This window comes from Myripristis murdjan, chromosome 22, assembly GCF_902150065.1.
Source record: "Myripristis murdjan chromosome 22, fMyrMur1.1, whole genome shotgun sequence".
Taxonomy (NCBI): domain Eukaryota; kingdom Metazoa; phylum Chordata; class Actinopteri; order Holocentriformes; family Holocentridae; genus Myripristis; species Myripristis murdjan.
Window position 1 is genome coordinate 25,139,247 of NC_044001.1, and position 27,293 is coordinate 25,166,539.

The following is a 27,293-nucleotide window of genomic DNA, read 5'->3' on the forward strand; positions in this document are numbered from 1 at the left end:
ATGTAGGGGTCCCTTCTTAAGCCAACAGCTTGTTCTTGAGGCTGTTCACTTTTGGGGAAAGCTTTGAACAATCCAGCTCAAGGAAGAGTTTCTGAAAGGCTTCAAAGGTGTACCTGAGGTCCTTGGGGTAGGCAAGATTCATTGCATAAGTCAACCCAATGAGCATGGCACAAGCCCTTGGAAAGTTACCCAGCGCAGTCAGGGCCTTTGTTCCCTCTATCACGATTCCAATGTCCTCTGTGCCCTCTAAAGGACTGGTCTGGATGCTGTAGATTTTCATCCCTTGTACAGCAAGGTCCTGTGCCACACTGTCTTCAGCTGCATCCTAAAAAACAAGAAGACGGTGTATTAGACTGTACAGCTAAAGAAGAAGGTCCTACATAAACAAATATAGAGAGCTCACCTTTGTATTTTAAAGATTTTTAACTTACATCATACTCTTTAAAGAGATGCTCAGCACATTCCCCAAGGTACAACATCAAACACCGGATGACAATGTCTCTGGTCATGTTGATGGTAGGATTGCTAGGAGCCTGAAATGACACAAAATAAGGTCATGATGCAGTTTTTAAACACTAAGAGGCTTAAACGTCCATAAAACGAAAACATTTTAAATGTTATGTTTATCACTGAGTGAGCTGGTAGGTGAGTTTTGTTACCTTTGGACAAACTAGCTGCTTCCCTGTTTTATTTTTTTATGATAAGATATGCTGCTGGTTGTAGCTTCAAATTTACAGTAGAAAAACAGAAGTAATATCATTCTAAAAATGAAACTTTGAAAGATTGCAAAAGAAGGCTATTTTCCAGAATTTTATCATTTAAGCAGCTAGAAAATAGGAACAAGTGGTAGCTAATGCTTAAAGAGTCAAACATTTATACATTTACAGAACATATACCGGTAAGAGCAGAGGAATACATGTAAAACACAGAGCACATTATTTATAATCTGTATTTAAAAATAAAAATGAGCTAACTGAATGGTGACAATGTTTGAGTAGACAATATCTAATTAGGTGGCAATTAAATGAATACAAACTGCTGCATTCAAAAAGATATGAATTTATTTAACACACATTTTTATAGACAGTCAAAATCCTTACACATAATAAGACCAAACTTTGGATACCTTCAGCAGGGTAGTCTGCAACTTCAATCCCATGGTCCCGCCCTTTGAGTGGAAGAGGTTCAGAAGCCTGGGAGTGTATTCATCCAGCTTGGACATGAACTTTGGTTCCAGGTGCACCGTTGTGATTCTGTGAAACTCATCCTGGATCTAAAAGACAAATAGTGTAACCTGTAAACTATTTTTGATCATGAACATGATTTACAAAAAAGATGGCAGTAACTTAACACATTTTGTATCAAATAGTAGACGGCTCACAACTGCAAAGGAATATTTCTAATTACTGTACACATGTAACTCACACAAGATGCCTCAAATAGAGCTGGCCATCTGGCTTTGATGTCCTCTATGGTGGGTGATTGGTTGATGATTTCATTTCTTCGGTGTGCAAAGGTTTTGGCCATCTTTTCTTTGATCAATTTATTGTTGTCTTTTTTCGTTACTTCTGTGAGCAACTGAATCCTTTCCTGTTCTTGACTTTCCTCATCTTCTCCTACTGGATAAGGGGGAAGGTAGTTTACTTCTGCCTTTCGAGGCTTTTTCACATTCTTTGCAGATTTCTGGTCTGCAGGACTCTTGCGCTTCAAGGCATTGCACATCACCTCTGGAACACCGTAGCCTCTGAGTTTGGTGCGATAATTTGCCATCTTGTATTTGAGGCTTTGTTGCCAGCCGTAGTAACCTGAGAAGGAGCCAGGTTCCTTCAGACAAGGATATTTCTTAACAAGTGCCTCAGCAACATCACTTATCTGTGCACTTGATGGATAAGCTGTATACATATATATACTTTCAGCCAGCTTCTCCAGTATGTCTGTCTTGACCTTTGAGGAAGTCAGAAGTGTTCCATTCTTTCTGTAGTCTTCATCAGCTCTTTCAAGGTACATCTCAGTTTCATATGCAAACTGTGGAATGGGGAACTGCTCTGGCCATAACTGACATCGTTCAGAGGTGCTTCTCCGTCTAGGCAGGATAATGGTGTCCAGGGAAGATGATGTTCCAGCAGAGGATTCTGCATTTGATACAGATGACTCTGCATTTGATACAGATGATTCTGCATAAGATTCTGAGTCACAGTCTGTTGATTGCTGACCAAAAGAAATGTGCAAATTTTCCTCAACTTGCTGCAAGTTAAGAAAAATAGGGGGAGCAGCACAGATAACCTTTACAGTGTCTTTGTGTTTAATTTGGTCAGTTTTATGCAGAGTGAAGTAATCTTCAAATTCTGAATCCAAATACTGAAGACTGAACTCCTCAGAAATTCCAAAATTCTCCTTCACAGTAGTTTGCAGCTCCTCCACAGTAGGTGGGATTCCTGATGGAAGGACCAACTTCTCAATTCTGTCATCAATGATTATTCGCAGCTTTTCCTCCATCTCTGCCAGCCTGATGAGAATATGAACAGACAGAAACAGAGGTTTAGACCACACATACAGTGAATAATACAATGAAGAAAATACACCTAATTACAAAAATATTTCCAAATTCTGTCATCACATGATAAATTACTGAAAAAAAAAATTAAATGATTTTTAATCGAAATTTATTTAAACGTTTTGTCTACTAACTTGTGATCCCTTAGATGCAAATATAACATTCTTCGTGAAAAGGTTTGTCAGCAGGTTGCCGATTACATCCAACTACCAAAGAGGCAACTGGAAAATTTTCAATTTTTTGTGTATTGCCATGTATGTTATTAGTTATGTGTCTAATGTAAATTAAAGCTGCTATCCTTTGTGTTGGACCAATTTCAATTTTATGAATTAAAGATGAATTAATGAGTGAGTCTTTTTAAAGTATTTTTGCATTGTATTCAAATATGAAAATAAAATTATTTAATATTCCTAAATCATTTAACATTTTATTTAATCAATTTATATAGGCTTTTTAAGATATATGAATATAATAAACTTAATTAATAAACTTAATAATTATTAGTGGGACACCAGAATTACAGAATCATAACCATAATCATGTACCATAATTATAACTCATGAAAGTGCTAGAATACAGATAACATAAGATGTAAAGTTCAATATGTCATTCACCTAAACCAAACAACAGATGTGACGTTTGAGTGTAACCAAGCGTTTTCCTCCCACACTGTATGCAGCCAAGGGGTAGACATCACCAAGTTTCTGCTGCTCCCAAAGGGCCATTTTCCCAGTGTCCTCCAACTGAAAAGATCTTAGATGCTCCTCATACCTGGCCTCTGGTAAATCAGAGAGGTCTACAGTCTCATATACAGCCTGCTTAAAATCACTCAAAGAATAGAACTGGTGTCTTCTGCTTTTGTGTTTCAGAAATGTGTTGTAAATATTTGTCCGAAAATTGCATCCCTCAAACACACAAAAGACAGTTTCATGGACTTTCAGATGATTTCCAATATGCTGAAAGAAGTCCTTCTCGGTAGAACAACTGGCATCACAAACTAAACACTTAAAGTGGAGATGCGCAGACTTTCCTCAGCTTGATGGTACCTGGACAAATGTGTGCGAAGCGCACCCTGTGTTTTGAATGTACAAGGGCAATTACCATAGAGACATGGCTGAGATTGCCCATAACCAAATGTTGCGTGCTGTAGTCTGTAATGCTTTAGTAGGTTACCTCTTGTAGCAGACAAACACTTGCAGATCTTACACTGCCATCCCATTGGCAAAAACCTAAATTAATGAGGGAAAAAGTCCTCTTAACTTCTATATACAGTATAACTGTGTATACAATAACCTACTTCATTACCTGTGCTTTTTACATAATATACAGTGACACATAAAATCAATGACCTTTGATGTAAGTGTTGGCTCTTTTTCAATGTTGTACATTAAAACAGTTTGTCTGCCATCCAAAGAATGTTCAGAACAACAATAATGTACAAACCAAGTGTCATCATAATTTAAAAATATGTCTAAAAAATATTTTCTATATTTAATGCTGCTTTAATTTCAAAATCAGGTTCATAAAAAGTTGGACTGTACGTGAAATTTAGCGTAACACTGTGTTTAATATAGTAAGTGCAATACATACCTGACAGTGAATTGTTGATAGATTCTTCATGCACCTAAAATAAAATGCATAGCTTTTAGTTATTTGAATAAATTAATATCTTAAGCAACAACTCAGGAGAGGGAATATATGAAAATCAACTAAACAGGCAATAAAAGTTAACACTTTTTTATGTACCAAGAGGCCAATAATTATTTTAATATTATTTACCAATTTACCCGTATTCGCCCGGCCGCAAATAGCCGCCGGGTTCTTATAAACGCCTGGGGTCTGCATGCATTTTGTGTATTAAACGCCCACCCGAATAACTGCCAGGGCGATTATTTGCATCATAATGAGGTAACCTATAATAAGGCTACTCACCTTATTTTTGCAGAAGTAAACAGTTAGCCGCACAATAACTGTGCGGCACTTCTGTTTTCTGTCAAAATAAGAGCGCTAGCTAACGTTAGAACAAAGGGTGTACCGTAATATTAAATCGACCGACTGAAAATATGTTGGACAGTAACTGTCATCACGATAATGACCTGGTGCAAAAATAAATAAAGGCCTGCAGCGAATAGCCGCCTGGTTCTTTTAAACGCCCGGGGTCCAAGTCGATTTTGCATATTAAACGCCCGGGCGATTAATTGGTGAAATACGGTAACAACTTTAGACGGCACATGGAGCGCCATTTACTGTGTATGCCACTATGAATGGCTGCACCGGCCGAGGTCTGCGGCGTGCGTGTGCTATCAGAGAATGTCTCATATAGATAGTCATAGATGGGCTCTGGTGCTATGTAAAAGCCGCTTCATGTGTCACCAAGACCCACAGCCGACAGTTTGAAAACAGGATCCAACACAGAAAAGGCGGGTGGGGGGCTGACCGGGGAATTTGATGCCGATCTAACACACCAGCCTCCATCAATAAAACCACAGCATGTCGCACATTAACAAGTGCTCTGTAAACATGACGCCAGAAAAAAGTTTACAATAAAGAACGTACGATGTAGCTATATTTTAAAATGTGTAGGAGCCACTGTCACCCCCACCCACCCCACCCCCGCTCGGAGAAGTAGTAAAGCCGTTGAGCATACCGCTTTTGACGGCATGTTAGAGTACAGTAAACCTGATAACACGAAATTCGATGAATGTAACTCTTAGCTACTTACGCACCTCTCAGAACAGCGTTTGTTTGCCGTCTTGCTCGACTGACTGATAGCTAGCTTGTTAAGGTGGGGGAGGGGTGGAAACTCCGACTGACTTTTTATCACTACACAGAATAAACTTAATATACTGCCAGCCCAGTCACGCGGTGACGCAAAACAATGTTCAACTGCTGCTGGGGCAACATAAATATGAAGTGTTCTTTCCTGAAGCATCTTACCTTGAGAGAAAAATTAAGTCCATCGACGGCTGTGACAGACGTGGCCGCGTGGCGCGCTCTGGGCGGAAGTGTCCGGCGATTAAAACCATAGAGCCCCCAATGAGTAGAATTTACTAATTTTTTGACTTTTTGACTAATTGTTGACTTTTCTAATAAAATATAATTAGATTCTGCTCAGTGATTTTTAGCTGATATTATTCAAACAGAAATGAGTAAAATGTAATTGTTAAGTAATTCAAATTTGATTAAATCAACACAATAATATACCAAACTGCATGCAATCTTTTTTTTCATGTATATGTTACTAGTGTTTATTTTGTAAATACTAATTCAGCCCAGTCACACTTTTTACAGTGTGCACACAGATGATAGTTTTGCTCAAATACCTGTAGCTTCCCTGTTATCAACATCCAGAAAAATCCAGAAAAAAAACTTTGTTCACTTCACTTCGTTTATCACTCCACACCAGAGGAGCAACAGCCATCAGAGATGGAAGTCGATTGCTTCAGTTTGCTATCATTTGTTTTCTTCATTGAGCACATGGAGGAAACAAATGAAAACTTTGTTCGGAGCACAAAAAGATCACTGGCAGGTGATCATGGGCGTAGGAAGCTTTGGACGTGTGGCTGGGACGACCTAACAGGACTGTGTCACAGCCTTTCTGAACTGGGGAAAGCTCGGCCGCTGACCCACAAGAGAAAGCACCAACTCACAAAAAACCGACAGATTTGAATATTAAAAAAATCACATGAACTGATTTTTAGAAAGAACAACTCTCAAAGGTTTCTTCAGGAGATTCTCAAGGGGGGTGCTGAACCCCACTGACCCCCCAGTAATTCACACCCTGAATTCATGTGCAGTAACAGGCTCTGGCTGCTGTTAATAACTAACATTAACCCTGTTATGTTTGGTAGGGATGTTTAACAGCATTGGCTCTGCCTCTTTGTGTTGCATATTGCGCTGTTTTTGCTGTGATGACTGTTTACTGGCTGCTGCAGTCAGCACAGTTTAATACCTTTCATCTGCAACAAAATCAATGCAGTTCATGCAATGTATTCACATCTATTTTACATTTTTACTCTCACTTAGAGGAGCAGTCTCATTGTTCTTATTGAAGATGGTGGTTCCCCACTCCACCGCCCTCTGTACCTTCTCCTCCAGGCTCTCCTGCTCTGTCCCCCCTCTCTCCTCGTCTTTTCAGGAGGCTTCTGTGCGACCCTCGGCCTCACTCAGGGCTTGGTGGAAGAACTGCAGCTTTTGGTCTTTCTGCCTCATCTGTGAGGCCCACCAGGCTGCATCTGACCTCCTCCCCTGCTCTGCCTCCCTGAGCCTGTCCCTCAGGGTTAAAATCTCCTGCTCTTTGGCTTGGAGCACAGCCTGCCTTCTGGCTGTGGAGAAAATATTGTCTAAAGTTTCATAAAATTGTCAATGCTACTTGTAAGACGCCCAGAGTTGTTGCTCACAGCTCAATATGACAAACATGAAGCGTTGGGCACGGTGTGAACTCAAGCTTGAATGGCTGCATGGATTTCTCATGAGCATTTGGGATCACAATGCATCACCACTCGAGATGAAGAAATTAAGGTTAGTGCATTGCATTCTTGGATTCTTGGAGAAGATTCCATTGTTCAAGCCCACAGAACTTTATTTTAAATTCTAGTGGAGATCTAAAGGTTTTCAAAGATTTCCAATATGTCCTGCTGAATAATAGGAAATCTGTATAAAACAATGCACAGGACATCATGATATTTTCTGTTTGATGTTACGGTGCAGCCATCAATCAATGGCATCTTGGCTTGGAATATTTCACTCAATGTAAATGTGATGTAGCTTACAAAACAGATACAAAATAAATGGTCCAGGAGATTTTATTTTTCTAACTTTGAACCACCTCAAAGGAAATCTAAAGGAAATTGGAGTTCAAGGGGTTTTTATTAATCCACGCTTGTTGAATATGAATTCCTTTTTCTCAAGCAATTTCATTAAGAAAAACAAAAACAAAAAACATTTCAGTCAAGAGGAAGGTGACTAAAATGTACCGCAGTAATGTGGAGAAAATTTTGTCTCTGTCACCAATTTCAAATTTATAGCCTAATTGTAATGGTGCATAATAAATTGAGGGTGTTTTGCTGAAGGGCATTTTAGCAAGAGAAGCCCCGGATTTTGATTCTCTCCTCACCAGGAAGACATACCTCATTGAGATAAACCTGCTCTCATTCACTGCATCCAAATATTATAAATATTCATTACTCTCTCTTCATCCTGCTGCCACCAATGAGAGCTCCGTAAAATAGAGGAAGATCATAATATTTCCCATCAATCACGAATAAGCACGATATCCATAATCCTTATCTCCGTTCTCTATCATTTCCGCCCCCCTCTTTCTCGCAATTAGAGCTCTCAGCTATCAAAAAGCGACAGGCATCAAATTATTTTATAGTAGTATTAAATAATTATATTTATGATATTCATGATCTCCATTCATCACTGTCCCTGAATCTCTCTGTCTCTCACAAGTAGAGATCTCAGCTATCACGCACCGGCACATTATCATATTATTTCATATTCGTCATAAATAATCATATTCATGTTATTCATAAGCCTCTTCACGTCTTTCTCTTTCTCTCATAACCGGTAGGAGACGTGTCAATGTTAAGTATCAGGAATTTATCATTTTCACCTCCCCGCCTCTCTCTTTCTTTCGGTCTCTCCATCTCTCTCTGCAGGTTAATTTCAGTTGAATTTTCTCTGCATTATTGGCATAAAAATCAGGAAAAATAAAACAAATCGCCACATTGACATTAACATAGAAATTAGTAACCAATATATAAAATAAACTAATATACCTCCAGTTTTATTGCTGCATCACTGCTACTGCTATTACTACTGAAGACAATAATTAAATTTCTAATAAACTGAGACCACTAGTATACTTGTGTGTATGTGCATGTATGTGTGTGTGTGTGTGTGTGTGTGTGTGTGTGTGCGTGTGTGTGTGTGTGTGTGTGTGTGTGTGTGTGTGTGTGTGTGCATGTGTGTTCTGCAGTACCTTGCTAAAGAAGGCACCTCTCTCCCTCTTCCTGAAACCAGTGGGTTGGGTTTATTCACTGCCAGGAATTAATGACTGTCTCTCTCTGTCTCTCTGTCTGTCTCTCTCTCTCTCTGTGTCTGTCTCTCTCTCTCCCTCTGTCTGTCTCTCATTCTGCTGAAAGATAAAGCACACTGGAGTGTGTCAGCTTCAAGGCTCTCATCCATTCATCATGCCAATTGTCAGCTCTGTGCTATACTTGTGCCAGGAGACTGAATCCATTCATTCAGCTGCAAATGAACTGAGCTGAGCAATGGAGGGGAGAAAGCGAGAGAGAGGAAGAAAGAGAGAGAGAGAGAGAAAGGGATCTTTCCATCAGCTGTGGGAGAGGTAGAGCAACTTCAGTTACAAAAATACTGAAAACAGTTTTACAAAACAAGGAGATTTCAAATTTAAAGACCCCACACGAAGCAATTTTAGACACTAATATATCAGCATTAAATTAATTGGGGTACCTTCATCGAATTACTGTAAACACATAAGAACACATTTGCCATAAACGCCACTGCTTCCTGTAACAACAAGGACTTGTCCTGAAGAGGATAAACATGTTGGAAATGATTTTTACATAGATTTTTCCACCATCAGCCATAGCCAGAAACTGTGAATGCACTGACAGATCCCTCTTCCCATCATCTACCAACCCAGCAGATTTCCCACTAAATCCAACTTGGTGGTTCCAGCATCAGAACCTGTTCAGTAATTATTTTTCTATGCTCTAAAATGTATTCTCTCATTCAATTCAGTTCAGTTCTATTTCATTTGGCTAACATCTAATCATAACAAAGAATATCTCAAGGTGTTTTACAAGAGACCCAACAGATTTTGGCTCATTCCATGAACCAAAATCTCCCATATGAGGAGGAACCTGGCGATAGTGGCGAGGAAAACCCCCTTTTAACAGGGGAAAATAATCTCAAGCAGGACCCGGCTTTGGGTGGGCGGCCATCCGTTTGCCTCATCCATTTGGATTGGGAGAGAGATCATGGAGGCGGTAGGTGGCTTGCAATCACAGATCCAAACTCTACGGCTCTGGAGGCAGAAATACCCGCAGAAAGCGACAGAGGGAGGGAGAGGAGAGAGGAGAGAACACATTCATTAATTCATGCATTAATTGTCCATATCCACTTGACCTCGTAAAACAACCCTGAAAAATAAATGCCTTTCTGAGATGGACTAAGAAATATGGGGGAAGTGAGTGGGAGTATGGTAAACTCTGGTGGTGGGTTTGGACGCCAGTGGGACTTAAAAATTAATTATGTATTCAAATGAAAATTATAGTCAGACCTCTAAGATGTTTATTTGCCTGATGGGACCTCATTTCATCAATACAAAAGACCACAGACAAACTGGACTGTACCATCTACTGATTATACTCTACACACTCTAAAACCATTATAAACACAATAAAACAAAGAGATTTTTTTTTTTTTTTTTGCATGTTTTATTGATTTTAAAAAGACTTGTGTCTCCATTTGGTAAAGGGGATTTTATTATACAGTTCTTCAGGGTTGGATATGGGGTACAGTAAAATTTATGACATAATAAAATCAATATATATAAGTAATGGCTGTGGAGGGTAAATTGGCAATAAAAGAACAGATGTGTCCACTCAGTGGAAAAGAGGAGTCTTTAAGGGAAGCAGCTTCTCACCAGCTGACATTAAAATTTAGATGAATGAATTAGCACGACTGTTGGACAAGTCTGCTTCCCCGGGCTAATCACTGAACAATTAGGGAGTCAAATCGGGTTTTTGGGCGGCACAGTGGTGCAGGGATTAGCGCTGCTGCAGTACAGCAACAGGGTCCTGGGCTCGATTCCCTGGGTGTGAATGTGTGTGTGAATGTGCTTCTTTGTCTTGTCTCCCCTGTGATCGACTGGCGACCTGTCCAAGGTGTTCCCCTGCCTTCTGCCCAATGAGCGCTGGGAAAGGCTCCAGCAACCCCCGCAACCCTTAAGGCTGAATTATGCTTCAGCGTTGGAAGAGCGTACGGGGGTTGTGCGAAGCACGCATTTCCTACGCAGCACGTGTGTGTCCAACATACCTCTGCGAAACACACTGAGCAATTCTCCTCCCACCAATGTAGACCCTGTGACGTATGGTCGCTGCTCTTGGCGAGAGGACGAGTCGTATAGGTGCGGGTACTTGCGCACCTCCTCGGCCAGGCGTTCTTCCGCGAGATCCAGCACTCTCCAAAGTTTTCAAACACAACCGACGAGTCGAGACACAACAGTTGTTTTAAAAACGGCGCTGTCGGCCGGCACAACAACAGGATGTGATACCGGTTGCAACGAAATGCCGGAAATGATGTACTTCGGCGGACCAATCACAGCTCTTGTGGGGCTGCGGAGGGTCCGCGTAGTTACAATTTTTGGGAGGCGCGCGGCAAGGCTCTGCGGCGGTCGCACAACCCCCGTAAGCTTCGCACAACCTCCGTACGCTCTTCCTACGCGAAAGCATAATTCAGCCTTTACGGATAGGCAATTTGGAAAATGAACGAATGAATGAATGAAATCAGGATTTTGCTCTATGCAGATGACTGGGTGTTTATATCATCCACAGAGCAGGCAGTACAGCAGCAAATATAGCAAATACTGAGACATTTAATGTCGTCTTAATACTTAAAACTGTACTTTTCATAAACAGGGGGAAAATCCACTAGCAGATTAAAATATTTCCATTTGTTCTGAATGCATAACTGCTAATAGAATAATTAGCTTGATTCTTACTTGTTTCAAATATGCAGTAGGCACTGAATCAAGGCAATGTGCACCTCACCCCACTGATAGGATAGTAAGATATTGCAACTAGTGAGACAACAGGGCTCATTCAGATGGACAGTTTTTGCAGTGAGTGCAGTAGTGTCAGAACTGGGGCCCTGATGGTAAATTTGATCATTTATTTCCTGCTTACTTGGATTATCTGAATGTAAGGGAACACTCCAGCCCTGCAGAAAATGAAATACTGATAGTGACTGGGCTATGAAGGGTCTGACTGTGAGAGCTGAATACAAAACAACTCTGATCCCTCATTAAAAAGGCAGTGCAGAACACACACACACACACACACACACACACACACACACACATGCACGCACGCACACAAAATGGAAGAGGTGTTATTTATATTAATAATTTTAGCCATATTGTTCTTCTAACACTCTGGCCAATAAAGAATACTGAATTGAACTAAAATGAATTGAGAGATAGTCGAGGAGCTGGAGGGGTGGAAAGAGGAGGTGGCGAGGAAGTAAGGTGCAGGAAAAGGAAAGGAAGAGGAGATGAGAAATAAAGGAGATAAGAGGACATTGAAAGAGAGGTGAAGATGAGAACCGTTTTATGAGAAAGCTGGCGCTGCCTAATCTAAGCTGTGAATTAGACCATATAATGTTATTAAACGTAATCAGCCTGTGTTTGTCTTTACGATGAAGGTCATCGAACCATTTCAGCCGATTCACAGCAACTTACCACTTGAAACTACCTCATGCATGTGAGCTTTTTTCCAAGGACAGACACAAACACAAAAACACAAGGACAGACTGCAAGCGGCTGCCTGTTGCACTCTATCACAGTATTTAACATTCTTGAGCGTGTACATGGGGTTTAGGGGAGATAGGGAGCCTTGCTCAAGGATGCCCTGGGTAGTTTTCTCCCCCAAAGGTTGCCTGGTAGGCAGTGCCTCTTAACCCACACCCTAATCGTAACTGTAACCTTGCCTAGGAGGCAGCACTGCCAAAACTGAGGCAAACAAAAAAAAAGTAGCTTAACCCTCAAGGCCACTGTGACAGGATGATATTTTCTGTACTGGATTAAAACAAAGAGTGGTTCAACAAGGCAAGACACAACATTTGACATTTTGAGACCACATCAAAAACTTAACTATCCACGTTCAGGTATCTAGTCTCTTATCCAGTCATTATCAGTAGCGCATATCCAAATTCAGGATTATTACATTGTCATAATCCTGAATTTGATACTGTCAGGCTGTCTTTAAGCAATACCAGCTTTTTGCAAGGTAGCATTTTTTTTTTTTTTTATCTTGAGCCTTCTCTGCAGCCAGTGGCCAGCTTTAAGAGAGCCTAAACAGTGCTAAGTAATGAGCACAGCCTGCCAGGCAGTGACAGCCTGCATGCAGCAAAATGAGTCTGAGCTGTCCAGACAGCAAAGAATTAGTCGACAGCTGCCAGACAATCTAAACGATGCTACGTAATGAGCGCTCTGCCAACAAAACCAGCAGTCTCATACAATTTTGTGAAATGAATGCAAACTCTGAAATACAGATTACATATTGCAAACACGGATGACGGGACGATGACTTATGCTGACGTAACCTAACTAAAACAATTTCTGTCAGGTTTCGGCGAGAGCAGCATCTTTGGTTAAGGTTTGGGTTTGATTTAGGTGGCCAAAACTTCAGCTGAAGTTAGGCAGCTCATTAATATGAGACAAGCCGTTTGCGCACATATGCTTATCTTTGTGCAGGTAGATTCTAATGGAAGACCAGGTCAAAATCTTGCAAAAAAATTCAAATAAACAGTTGCTGCACCCTGCACTCATCAACTGTGATGATGTCTTACTGCCAAAACATGGTGCAACATGCGTGGGGTTATTTGACATTGAAACATATACACGCCAACCTATATGTGCAAGCAATATGCTAAAGAATGGTGTTTTTTATACTTGTGAAGACAGTGCCTGGATTTGGCTGTACCTGAGCTGACAGGCATTACGAGGCAGGGCTAGGCGGGCTCTACAACAGGCTTAGAGCAGATCCTGATCATATTAGAGCATATAAAGCTGAAAACAGGCTCAGTTCCAATTGAAACACATACACCAGGCTCCTCAAAGAAATGTGTTGAGATGTTTAGAAGCTCTATCTTGATTTAATTCCGTTTTTTGTAACTGGACACAAACACATGCAAGCACCCGCATTAATGCCTCCGAGTAGCATAAGGGTTTTTGATTGGTTGGTTTTACAGCTGTCTTTTGGCGAGACAACTGTAGTGTGTGTGTGTGTGGTCCTGAGGTCACGGTACAGCAGCCTTTGTATGCACGTGTGTGTGTGTGTGTGTGTGTGTGTGTGTGTGTGTGTGTGTGTGTGTGTGTGGTTACGAGGCTGTAAAGCAGGGCCAGACAGACGAAATGAAGCCAGAGTCCTTGAGATAGACAGACAGAGAGAGCGAGAGGGGAAAGGAGGGAGGAGAGGATGGGAGGAGGCAGAGTAAATTTCAGAAGCGAGATGAAGTGATGAAGATGAGGGAACGAGGGATTGAGGAAATGAGAGGAAAGAAAAGACAGAGCGAAGACGACGAGGGTGGGAAGGGACGGCAGAAGAAAGGGAAGGCAGGGAGGACGGAGGAAGGACGAGAGCAAATGTCAGACAAGATGGACTGATGAAACGGTGAGGTGGAGGAAGGCAAGGCAGGCTGGAGGGTAGAAGAGCAAATGTCAGGCAGAGTTATGAGGTGAGGAGCCTTCCTCTGCTTGTCAAACTCAAACAGCACAGCGCCTCGAGGCCCGCACTCTGACCCTCCTCCATTGGCACGACCCATGGTGGACAATCCCCTGTTTATCCTGCTTCCTTATCGATAAATAACATTTACATACCACCTTATTATACTGCACCATATATTATTTTAGTGCGCTTATCATTACCAAATACAGTAGCCTTATGAGCATATATTTAACACTTTGTATCACACTGTATCACATCAATGCCACTGTGTATCGGCTGACACATCACATTTGGTGTACACCAGTAGCACCAGCCTACTGTTTGTGGTGCTTATCGTTAATAAATAAGTGTATTATATATTTAGAGGCCATTGTATTACAGGCCACGGAGCACAAAGTGTTAGTCTAAAAACCTCTGCCAGTAACACCAAGGTAAACAATACGACTTTTATATTTTGATGTAACTAGTCTATAAAGTTGGGTCACATAACACAAGCATAAGCAGCAAATAACTAAGTCATTTCAGCTGAGGCTTAGTTACTTCTCTATCTAACGTGAGCAAACTACAAGCTATTTGCTGCTTAATGTTGTTACCTAACTTTATAAATGACAGTGTTAAGGTTGTATTGTTCACCTTGGTGTTATTGGTCTTGAGAGTTTCTGAAGTTATGAGAAGAGGCTGTGTGTGGCTTATTGAAACGAATGAACTTTAACGAGGCCGATACGCTATTTCAGACATCGCTTCCTTCTCCAAGCGTTGGACCGAAAAGGGTCCGACAGCCGATGTAGGCCCAAGTCTGCAGCTAGGCAGCCGGCCGTTTTTTTACTTTGATGAACTGTTGAAATTAATTTTTTTGGGCTCTGACTTTCAATCAGCCTGTCTGCTTCTCCTCCATGTGGTGTTTTTCCCTGATTTAATACTGCTACTTTCAGCGTTTATGGGTGGCCGGTTGTACAGTAGCAGAAAAAAAAGTTAGTCCTGAGATGGTAATATCCCTGTGCTCTCCCAGTACATCAGTGGGCCGCTCATTAGCAGATATCTTATTATTAGAATTATCTGCAGCAAGAATTAATGGCGCTAAACCACACACAATTGAGCTCTTGAGTGAACATTTGGATTCTAACTAAATTATAATTACATTATAATGGTTACTAAAAATTAAATGGGACCCAATTTTGGGTTTGGTCACATGGGTTGGTGAGGACTAGGGGACGGTACTGGTGGAATGAGTGGGGTGGGATGTATGTATGGGTGTATACATGAATTTTTCATGTTATATACTGTTTAGTATAATTATTTTCTATTTAATTTTATTTTTTCATTTTTAAAAATCTTTCTTTTGAATTTTTTTTATGTATTAATTCTCTTCATAATGCGCTACCAATTCACATATAAGATAAATGGTGGTGATACTAAGTGCAAAGTAAGGAAAAGTAATTGAAGTGAGAGATATTGCAGATACTGTATGTTATTTTTTTTGCTAATTATATATGATTCTGTCAATTACCCATTTAAAAGTATGAAATAAAGATAAAAAAAGGTGTGAACTTTGACTTTCCCTAAATGGTTTGTACCTCAGTGGGTCAAGCAGGGTTTAATCTCCCAAACCAAGGATGTATGCAGTCTGGAGGTTGCTGAAGATGTAATAAAGATATCACTGTTGCATATTGTGTCAAATTCTGCTTCCCACGGATTTGGCTAATTTGCTTTAAATTCACTATGAAGCCCTGAACTGCAGCCATGCTATTTCCCCCAAGCATGTTTCAATGAACCAGGAAATTGACTTTTGTAGATTGGAGGAGAAAAACACAAACCTAATTAATTTGTATTTATTTTACAATGGCCTAATTTTCCATGTCTTTTAATAAATAAATTAGATAATCAGCAGGCTTGATTTCCTGTTATTGCTTCCTGTATTAATATTTCCTCCTTATTAAATTCAGAACTGTTTTTCACCTTTGGGCACCTCATTGTTTTCTGAGTTAATGGAATTGCTGCTAATTAGTAATAACTCATCAACATATTGATAACTTAAATGACCCCCCTTTTAGAGAGGTCCTTATTTCAACGTGTGACCTTATTAATGTGGGAAAGTGAAAGAAAAAATTGATGCAGTACATGTTTTGTTTGGTAAAGGGCTTTATTAATTAATCTTTACACCTCCAAAAAACTAAACTTTTCAGGAAATAATCAGAGAACCGCTAGATTTTCTCAGTGTTTATTCGATTTTTTTTAAATTATTTATTTATTTATTTATTTTTATTTTTATTGTTTTATTACCATTGGCAATGCATTATAAATAGTTAGGCTTGGTGTGGAGATCATGGAGCAGTTTTCACATAGGAGAGGCTAAAGCTGTGGTTTTCAGATTTGATGGAGAAATGGACATTTGCCTAATGGTGACTGAGGATGTTTGGGAAATATTGCATCTCTTGAAAAACAAAACTTTCCGATAGAATATTTATTTCCAGCCGGTGACATTTTGCTGTGACAAATGGTGATGGAAGGCCACGATTATAGTAATCAGGTAGCTGCAGCAGTGAGCTGGCAGGAACAGGTGAATGTGAACCAGATCAATTAAATTAGTGTTACTGGGGATCAGATGAATTTCCTGTCTGCTGTGACACTTTTTTTTTTTTTTTTACTTAAATAAAACCTCATTTAGTATATTAATGATAATTGCACCAATAATGACACTTTTCCACTTCCAGTTGGGTTAATTGCACCATACATCATCATCATCATCACACATACACACCACACACACACACACACACACACACAGAGGGAGAGAAAGAGAGACAAGAGCTGGACTCCTGCTGTGTTAGTGCAGCATTATTCCATTGTAACAGGAGAAACAGAGGGGGAAAACTACCTGACTCACCTCATTTTACCCCAAACTCTTAGATGAAACTTTATATTGCTTCTCTCTCTGCAAACATCAATCTGTATGTCCACAAACATCAGTCTGCTGGTCCATATACTTTTATGTCTTTATGCTCTGTGCATGCATCTGTACATGAGCTGGTGAACTTTCCAGTGAAGTGCAACAACGCACATCTGTATCTCTGTTTATTCTGGACATGTATGTTTCCTCCGCTTGCAAATGTGATCATGCAAATAGATTATAGTGCATATTTGTGTGTCTAGACTCCAAATTCACAAGGTAACAGCTTACTATATAAATTTGCATGTGTGGCATGGCCTACCAGAGGCAGGATACTTTAACAGCAGGAAATACAGTTTTAGTGCTACCTCTACTCAACATATGCACACAGATAAATGTAAAGAAGCAGAGACGTGACTCCAAGTTTGGCCAAAAAAAATATTTGGGTTTTTGAATGATACTACAAAAGAGACACTGGAAACTGCTATGAAGGAGAGAATGTTAATGTTGTTAACAAGTAATTTCTATAAATAGAGAGTAATTGCCACAGCTCATCAAATCAATTCATTCACATCGCATTTGATGTGCTTTTTGCTGTCCAGACTTTCTAAAATCAATCTGTATACAGGCTGGATATCCCAAAAAAACAGATCTGGGCTGGCAGTTTGCACATGGCCTTGGTCTCTCCAGACTGATGCGTAGCTCCTGCAATTTTCAAACGCTCCCCAACGCTCGTTTGCATTTTTGAAGCCTCGAGTTGATATAGGAAGTGAAAGTATCTGGTCATTTCTGATCATTTCCCCACAACCACATCCAATTTGCAGTCAGAGTCCAACTTGAAACCACGTCTCAAAGCCTTCCTAATGTTAGTTAGCTGCACATAGCTGCAGATATGTTGTTTATGTTGAATGGTGTCTTGTTTCAAGTGGTTTTGTCTGAATTATGCCCATTCCATTGTGTTATTAAATAATTTAGTAAAGCACAGCTGGCATGTCTTGTTTTGTTTTGTTCTCACGGGAACACATTTCCACGAACGCTGTGTTGTGATTGGTGGAAATAGATTTAATTCCAAGAGCTTCTCTGCTGAAAGGTGAAAGCTTCCACTTTTGTCTCGTACTCAAATTAGCCTGCATTTGGGGATCGGGGAAGATGGTGGTGAGCTTGAGAAACTAGTCAATGCTCCCACAAGGATCAATGAATTTGATCTAATTGACTGTTTCTCTCTCCCTCTATCCCTTCATCTATCCACCCATTCATCCATCAAAGCTATAGGTAGAAACGTGAAAATGGGTTTCCCAGCAGCAGCCAGCCGCCAGTGGAGCGTTTCAGTTGGAAATCCCCCAAGTTACACCTCTCTCTCTCTCTCCAGAGATCAAACTTGCTGTTTTTGTTGTTTTCGCTTCCTCATTTCTCTCTCTCTCTCTCTCTCTCCCTCTCTCTTTCTCCCTCCTCCTTCTGCCGCGAGTCTTGCTACGCCATTTTCCCTGTTGTGAAAGGGCCAAGGTGGAGCAGAGGGCACAAAATACCTGGAGAACAGTAGGAGAAGGGCATAATGTCTCTCTCTCTCTCTCTGTATATGTGTGTATGTGTGTGTGTGTGTGTGTGTGTTCTCTAGAGACAAGCTGTGGAGGAAACCTATTAGAAACAGCTGGAACTGCTCTCTACCCCTTTTCTATCCCTATGGAAAACACAAGCTTGCACACACACACACACACACACACACACACACACACACACACACACACACACACACACACACACACACACACACACACACACACACGCACGCACATACACAAAGAGAAAAGAGAAAAGCAACATCAGGTAAGGATACAATGCTTACCTTTTTTACCCACAACTTTGGTGTAGGTCATGTTTCTATGGTAACACAATGACCTCTCCAAACGGTAGGTACAATAACACACTACACGCTTGCGGGTAGCGTATCATTTCAAGTACAAAACACAATTTATGAGAGGAGCTACTTAAATCAGGTTGTCAGATGCATGCAGTCATTTCACAATCTAAGGGTAAGTCTACCTCACACCATCAAAACGTTATTGCTAATTACCAGATTTCTAATCAGAAGAGTAATGGTAAGCATACTTCCACAGAGTGACATTTCTATTCTATTTTATTCCATGGTTGTTCTCTCTGTCTGGCTACTTGACTTATAAACAAGCTGACAGAACAATGCTTCCTCTGCTTTTCATACAAGTTTAATCTGCTTTCCTTTCCCTTTGTGGTGGAAAAATAGAACCGACCTTGATCGAATTCGGGAGGAGGGAGTGGCGGGTTTTGTGCTGTTTTATTTCGGCACAAAACCATTAATGCCGGCTGAATGGGACTTACAGGGCGATTTGAGACACATTTAAAAATTCATGGCCAAGTTCTCCGGAAATCACTCCCGGAAACCAAAGGCAGCGACTCTTTGATGTTGGAGCAGGGGTGTCCTTCACTGCTGAGAGACACAGAAAGTAGTGGACAGGAGGATGGCTGTTCTGTCTCATACAAATTTAATCTGCTTCCCCTACTGCAATGACAAACTTGTCAACTTGAAACAAACCCAGGTGCTCAGATGTTCTGAGAAAATGTTAGTTATAGTTATTCAGTTTAAAATGGTGATTGGAAAACCACACACTGCCATACGTGAGTTATTCCCCATGTATGGCAGTTAACACCAGGTCTTTGGAATTGAGTTAAGGGATTAAGAGAAACCTGATTAACACAGCTAGATTACTAGGCCATGTAAACCCTTACTTGGATTTCTGAAAGTATTTTTATGTGTGCACATGTGCAGCAAAAGAAATTAAGATCAAAAACACCGCTGTCTGTTCTACATGGTTGTTTAAAGATGTTTATAGTAATTTTATGTCAGCATTACCTGCAAAAACAAGGAAATACAGTTAGGAAAAAACTCCTGGGGATGTGGTGAATGGAGTTCGAGACCTAGCACATGTACACTGGGGTTTTTGAGTAATCAGAGTAACATATCTAAATGTGTTTTTTGATTTCTTGCATTAACCCGGTTACTCACACTAATCTGGTTTCTTGTGTGCATGTAAAAGTAGTCTTTGAACCCTGGTTACACGTTGCATTCAAATGCATTTTGGGTGATTGGATTGCAAGTTGATCAGGTTTGACCACATGAAAGTACAGGTGTAAATGCATCAAAGACGCATTGAGGACAGATTGTGATCTGATTCCCCAAACCACCTCCCGAGATGGTCAGGGGTGCATTGTAACCACATTGAACACAAATGTAAATGGGACATGAGTCTCCACACATCCAGATCATTAGGGTTAGGGTTATGATTTAGGGTTAAGGGTTAGAGTTAGTGGTGGCACTGACCACAACTGTAATAAAAGCAGCTGCAAAGAAGAGCATTCTCCTCTGCTTTCATCTTTCACAATCCAGAAAAGTCCATACAATAGTGCAGCTTCACGGATGGTACCATCTGGTTTTGTTTTTCTATCTTTTTCTTTTTTTTTTTCTTGTACCACAAAAACAAAGAGGATGTGATGTTTGGTTGTTTGAGCTGGAAGGAACAATTGGATCTCAGTCGGATCTCAATGTGGACAATGGTAATGCATATTAATGCCTGATCTGAATGTAATCAGGTCAAAATGATATGTACATACAATCTGGATAGAATGTGTAAAGACGGGCATTGATGTAATGGCAACCTCTGGCACCGCATGCAATCAACCAAACCTAACACCCTATTAATATCATACAGTCTGTCAGCAGTCAGGTCTGTTCCGTAAGTATATCTGATATTAAGCTGAGAACAGGCAAATCAGATTTAGTTCAACAGTGATCTAAAAATATGTCATTTAGATGGGAATCTATAAGTGTGGGGAGTCTTTCGATATGTGCTGTCGGTTTCATTATACTCTGGTCCCAAGGGTGTTTCCACTGTGTGAAAACTTGAGCATTAATTGACTTCTCCTCTATCTTTTCGTCTGACTTCGTCTCTCTCTCCCTCTCTCTTTAAAGGTCACAACAATTTGTGCCTCCACTTGACAGTCTGTCATGAAGAAATCACTGGGTCAGTTTGGAAGCTAGGCTGGCTTAACGATGACTGACACACGCGTGCATGCGCGCACACACACACACACACACACACATGCAAAACCTTTAGTATGAGTGACTCAGAGACTGTTATCCAGAGAAATGGCACCATTAAATATTCACATGAATGGCTTCAGACTGCACACTGGCCTCTCTCTCTCTCTCTCTCTCTCTCGCTCTCTCTCTCTCTCGCTCTCTCTCTCTCTATTCTGTGTATGTGTGTGTGGTCATGTGTGTGCTAGTCCATGTGGATACTTTTGGGAGTAAGTAAATTCGTGCTTGGGTTTTACACAATTCAGATTTGACAACAAAAGCATGTATGTGTGTGTGTGTGTGCGTGTGCGTGTGCGTGTGTGTTTGTGTGTGTGTGTGTTACTCAGAATTGAGATTGCCATTTATGGACCATCAATTGTGGATTAAGTGATGGGGTCAGTCACACACACACACACACACACACACACACACACACACACACACACACACACATGTCAGTGTACAGTTAAATCCATCAGAGGAGTGAAGCCATTCACGTGAATATTTAATGGCGCCATTTCTCTGGATAACAGCCTCTGAGTCACTCCCGTCATACTTCAGGATGGGTGTGTGTGTGTGTGTGTGTGTGCGTGCGTGTGTGAGTCGCAGCCATGTCAGCAAAGCTTGCAAATTGACCAAATGGTTTAATGAAACACACACTCACGCACACATTCCCACCAACACACACTCATTGGCTGGCACAGCATCAGAAACGGGACTAATTGACACAGAAACAGACACAGCCATGCATTGTCACCCTGGTTAGACCACCAGTGTGCATGTCTTACCGAGATGTGTCTGGATATAAATAAAGTGGATCAAAGTGAAATTCATCTGCAGTATGCACATTAAATTCAGATCTCTTCTTTCCTTGCCAAAATGCAGGTTATGGTGCGCATCACCTCCTCTGGCATTATTTACACCCCTCAAAACTGACAGTAAACACCTCATCTCACTTGCTCCTCATCCACCAGCATCCTGACACTGCAGTTTTGACAAGTGTGTCACTGCCAAATCTGCCTGCCACCTCACTTATTTGGTTCAGTTTATATGTGATAGTTGCTATTGGACTGATATATGAGTATGACATTGACCAGATATCAATCAATTAGTTCCATTCACATTTTGCATATTTACTGTGTGATTCATTAACATGATGCTGATTGCCTATGGGAAGTATAGGCTTACGATTATCATTATTATTATTATTATTATTATTATTGTAATTTTCACAATTTTTGCATGAAAAAGAAAAATATGCTGATCAAATGGTCATTGTGTCAAGGGATTTTATGTGTTTTTGCTCTACTTGATTGATGCCATCCTAGATCAGAGTTTGATGTTACCCTATAACCTTAACCTAATTGTTTTTTTTTTTTGTTTGTTTGTTTTTTTTTTTGTTAGCTGACCATAACCATATCCTTTACTGCGAACCTTAACTGGGACCCAATTAGTGCCCTTGTTGGGAATAAGATAACTTTAATTTTACCCTTAACCCTAACCTAAACCTACAACCCTAACCCTAGCCTTAATCAACCTGTTTTAGTTAGATGACCTTAACCCTAACCTTAAACTCAAATTAGCTACCCTTAACTTGAACCCTAACTTTAACTAAACTGTTTTAGTTCACTAACCATAACTTTACCTTCAACCCTAACTAACCCTACCACCCTAACCGTAGCCTTAACCAAACTGTTTTACTGGCCTGACTTAACCTTAACACTAACCCTGAACTCTAACTAACCATTCATTTGAAAAGGGTCTGATTCAAAACCTTTTTTATTTAAAAAAAAAACTGCTCTGCGAACAGAGCTCAAGAGCAACTTCACCTTACACTGTTCGATCCCCCAGGACACATGGTAATATGAGGTGCAGATGAAAGGAGTCTTTGAGAGAGTATTTTTAGGAAAAGATGTGAGCGCGATGCTGAACATCTTTATGAAACAATATTAGATCAAATTAAACTGTTCTACCTTGGTATGACTGAACAAATCAGAGCACGGTGGAGAAAACTGGTGACGTCTGTGTCACATCAGTGGTATTGTTAGTGCAAGGGTTTCTGAAACTGAAGGATGTTGCTTTGCAGGGAAAATGCCATTGCCTGAAAACTGTAGCTCTGTTTACTTTGAAAGAACAGTGTCCTTTTCTTGTTTTGTGCCATAAAACTTCTGTGTCTGCCACACTGATTTATGGCACAAATCAGCAGAGAGGAAAAATCTTCCTCAGTGCTATGCAATGTAAGATATTACCAATGTCCACATCAGTGTCTTGTGATAATGATTTAATATCATTAAGCTGCACTTTCCCTATTCCTCTCCTCTGTTCCCCTGCTCGTCTCTCTCTTCCTCTTGGCTGCTGCCGTTGGGGTTCATAAGTAAAATGAAACGCTCCTCAGAGAACAGGCTGATGTCTTTATCAGTGGAATGATGACACTCGTCTCTCCCAGTCCGTCTCTGCTTTTTATTCTGTCCCTTTGCTCTGTCTCCGTGCCTTTGGGGGCTGACGGCTTCATTAGCACAGACAGAAAATCAGCTAGAGAGAGACAGATAGACAGATAGATAGATTTTGTCAAATGATAAATGTAGTTGAAACATTTCTCTGTATTAAATGATGAGAGTTTTTCTGTATTTGTTCTGTATTTGTTGTAAGAAAAATCCCTCCAGGACAACAAACCTCTTTGAATTGATCAGATTGAATTGAACTGAATTGAAGGAATGACATAACACATTATAGCACATTACACTGTATATACTGCTTTTAGCATTGTTTCTGATCAACAGTCAGCAGAGAGAGAGAGACTAACGCATATAAGGAGAAGGAATGTGTAGTGTCAGTATTTGCTTTGACAAATCATGTGTGCAACTTTACCACAGGGGGCGCTGTTGGTCTACACAAAATTATTTGTCCGGCCCCCCCTCCCTTGCCCCACTAGCTTTCCTTCCACAGTGCCAGGAATTAATGATTTCACCCTGTTTCGCCTTCGCTCTCTCTCTCTCTCTTTCTCTCTGTCTCCCTCTCACACACAGAAACTCTCCCTTTTTCTACCACACTCACTCTGAATTGTGAATGCCTTAGATGACGATAATGTCATTCACCGGATGTGCTGATAACACTGTGTGATGAGTGAAGAAAGAGGTGTGTGTGCATCCCTGCGTCCGTGCTCCTTCCATGCAGATGGATCCCCATCGTCAAGACAAGACAACAAACTCAGTATCTCTCGGCGTCTTTCATCCTTCCGCTGTGCCTCTTTATGTGTGTGTATGTGTGTGTGTGTGTGTGTGTGTGTGCAATGGGTGGATACCAGCAGCGTAATATAGTCACAGTAAAATGACTATTTACAAATCTGAGTGGAGTGACAAATTACTGTTTGAGATTCAGATAGCTTTCTCATGAATATGAAATTGATGTTGAAGTTTATCCAGAAGTTGTTTCCAAACCTCTTCTCCTTTGTGTTTATCAAAATGATCTGTCATCTGCTTGCCAGTTAACATAAAAAATTGCAGAAAGGTTGAATTTGGCGAGGTGAAAATGTCCTCTGTAATTATATTTAATCAAGACAAAGGATGAGGGGAACATTGGACATCAGTGCTGTTCAATCACAGGAGAGGAAACTGATTTATCCTGAAATTTGAGGGTGAGAAAATGCAACAACCAGCTTTGGGAGGCTGTAACAGTAAATTATTTTGCTACAAGCACCAAGTAGCAAGTTATTGAAAACATTATTTATGTTACAAGCCCAACTGCACTGGTCACAAACTAACAGGGGAAAAAAAATCCTCATAACTGCCAACGGCGTTTTCCGAAAATCCTCTAAGCTCTAGTCAGAACGTAAGTGTGCAGGTTAGGAGGCTTTTTAGTGGCTTAGGGTTTTCAGGAATTAAAGGCGGACAAACCTGGTATCTCAGTGACTGTGCATGCATTTTTGAAAGCATACAGTAGCTTGGGAGAGGGTTTTGCAAGTTTAAGGGTCATAAAATCTTACCAGCCCATAGAGAAGCGGGTAATCCTTGAATTCAACACAGATATTTCTGTCTTTCATTCTTTCTTGTTGGTTTTTCAGTGGTTATACCATCATTTTTGGATGTAATGTTTCATTGCTCACACGTTCTACACACGTGACTAAATGAAAGTTTGAGGAGCATATCAACATGAGGGGTGGCTGACTCACTGGCTGCCAAATGACTGTTTTCTCCCACAAAACCCTCAAGTTTAAAAAAGGCCTTTTTGATGCAGTCCTTGGTCTTCCGTGTCTTCTCATGGTGCTGAATCTCAGCATGCCTGAGTTTTGAATAATGACTGAACCATGTCGCTGAAAAACACGTGTTAATATTCCATAATTCAGTGATATTTCTGCGTGCCTGAATGAAGCAGCATAGGTTGACTTTATCAGAGCCGGGGCACGTTTGAAATGTTACTTTTCTGTACGTCAGGGAAGATGAGAGAGGAGGAGAGGAGCTTAGATGCTTCTGCCATGTCAGATTCCTCTATTTTGGGACACACGGCTATATCTGTGTTAGATAGAGGCGGACAGATAGAGCACTTAGCCAAAGTACTTGAGCTCCATATAGTCCATTACAGCCCAATGCAATCTCTGGGAATCAGCTGCAGACACCATCTTTTAATAAGACAGGCCTTTGCTGCTGGGGATGATGACTTGTTTTCCCATGGTTACTTGGTTTCCCAAAGGTGAAGGATTCATCAAACGGTAATATGATGATAACACAATGCTAGATCCAGGGATGCCAGCCCTGTAAAAATGCAGCGGTTATTGGCTACTGGCAATAGTCCAATAAAGCCAAACACAGTGGGATTTATTAATTTAAATGGCTGTTAAATAAAGCTGACACTTGTGCTGATAATCTGTTTTACATGTGACATGGACAGCCAGCTACTGATTATGTGCAGCTTGATCACACTTACAGACAGGTGATTCTGGTGTTATTCTGCCTGCTCTCTGTTAATGCCAGCACAGTCGAAATACGTCAAAATATGTCATTGTGATGATTCTGCGACCATAAAGAGCCTAATGAATCTAACAGTCTGGCTCCTCTATTATGTGCATTGGGTGACCAGACATGCTGAGAAATTTGGGACAGTCCCAAATTATGAGCAATCATCCCGAATCTCAAATCCTGCACTGTTTGTCCCCAAAATTAGACAAGCTGACTTTTTTTTTTATTTATTTTTTTTTTTTATCAGTTATAGCCTAATAAAATATGAAATACTAATCGCTGTGAGACATTATCTTGACTACATGAATAATGGCTGTTGAAGACAGCAGAGGGTACAGTCGCAAGGAGTCATCTGATGTGACAGGCACCACACTGATTAATATACTGACTAATATAATGACTGAAAATGAATAAACTAAAATGAATTTTATGTAACAGATAATGATTTACACAGTTACATACAACACTCTCTGTTTCTTTTTTCTAATGACAGCTGACTTGACATGCATGAACCAAGGTAATACATTTTGGAGCTGGGTTTTGACTTTCACGTGTTTTAATGTTAGTACTGCTGCTCGTTGACTGGATGTTACTGGAGGCCACGCCCACATGAACACGTGACCACGCCCACTCCAAATTCCCTGTCCCAAATTTTACCCATTCTCATCTCAAATGTCTGAAATGCATTAAAATCGCACATGTAGTCTATGGTCTGGAGTGTGTTCTTGCATGTACATGCAGATGTGTGGGGATGTGTTCATGTGTGGATGACAGCTAATTCAGCAGCACTATGTACTGTAACTGCATTCCAGCTCACTGTCTGAGCTCGTGTTGTTTGTTAGTAGGCGAGCTGCAGCTAATTAACAGGGTGTTGAAGACTGAGCAAAGCCAAACATACATGTGTTGAAACAGTTGGAACTGGACAACTGAAAAGCTCCCACAAAGTCCGGTCCTTGGAGCCGGAAGGTATGAAGATGGAAGGAGGTTTGCCGGGTGGAAGCCTGCCTCTCCAGGAGCTGTCCCTCTTCTGGGGCTCCCAGGATCATGCTAAGCTCGGCTTGCCAAGTCTTGTTTGTGGAAGGGAACTTGTCTAAATTGGTGTCTTCGTTGCACTTGTTCTGCACTTGTCACCAAAACCCAACAATGGCATGTCTGCTACAGAGCTATAAATGTTTATATTTGAATATCCAGAATATAAACAGAATATTAACACATGTAAATGCACCTCGTGTCGAGGTCATATGTCATCCCAAACTTGGCTTGGCAGCGATGGACTGACAAGCAGAGAGGAGCAGGGAGACGGGAGAGAAAC

At 40.7% G+C, this 27,293-nt stretch overlaps 1 protein-coding gene across 1 annotated transcript; it reads right to left on the reverse strand.

Annotated features, from left to right (window-relative positions):
* Positions 1-16: 16 nt before the first annotated feature.
* LOC115380765 (uncharacterized) lies at positions 17-27,027 on the reverse strand. Its single transcript, XM_030081973.1, has 5 exons — positions 26,880-27,027; positions 1,426-1,805; positions 1,127-1,273; positions 432-533; positions 17-325 (listed from the first exon to the last, which is right to left on the reverse strand). The coding sequence occupies exons 1-5, from the start codon at positions 27,025-27,027 to the stop codon at positions 17-19; spliced, it is 1,086 nt and encodes a 361-aa protein (XP_029937833.1).
* Positions 27,028-27,293: the final 266 nt, after the last annotated feature.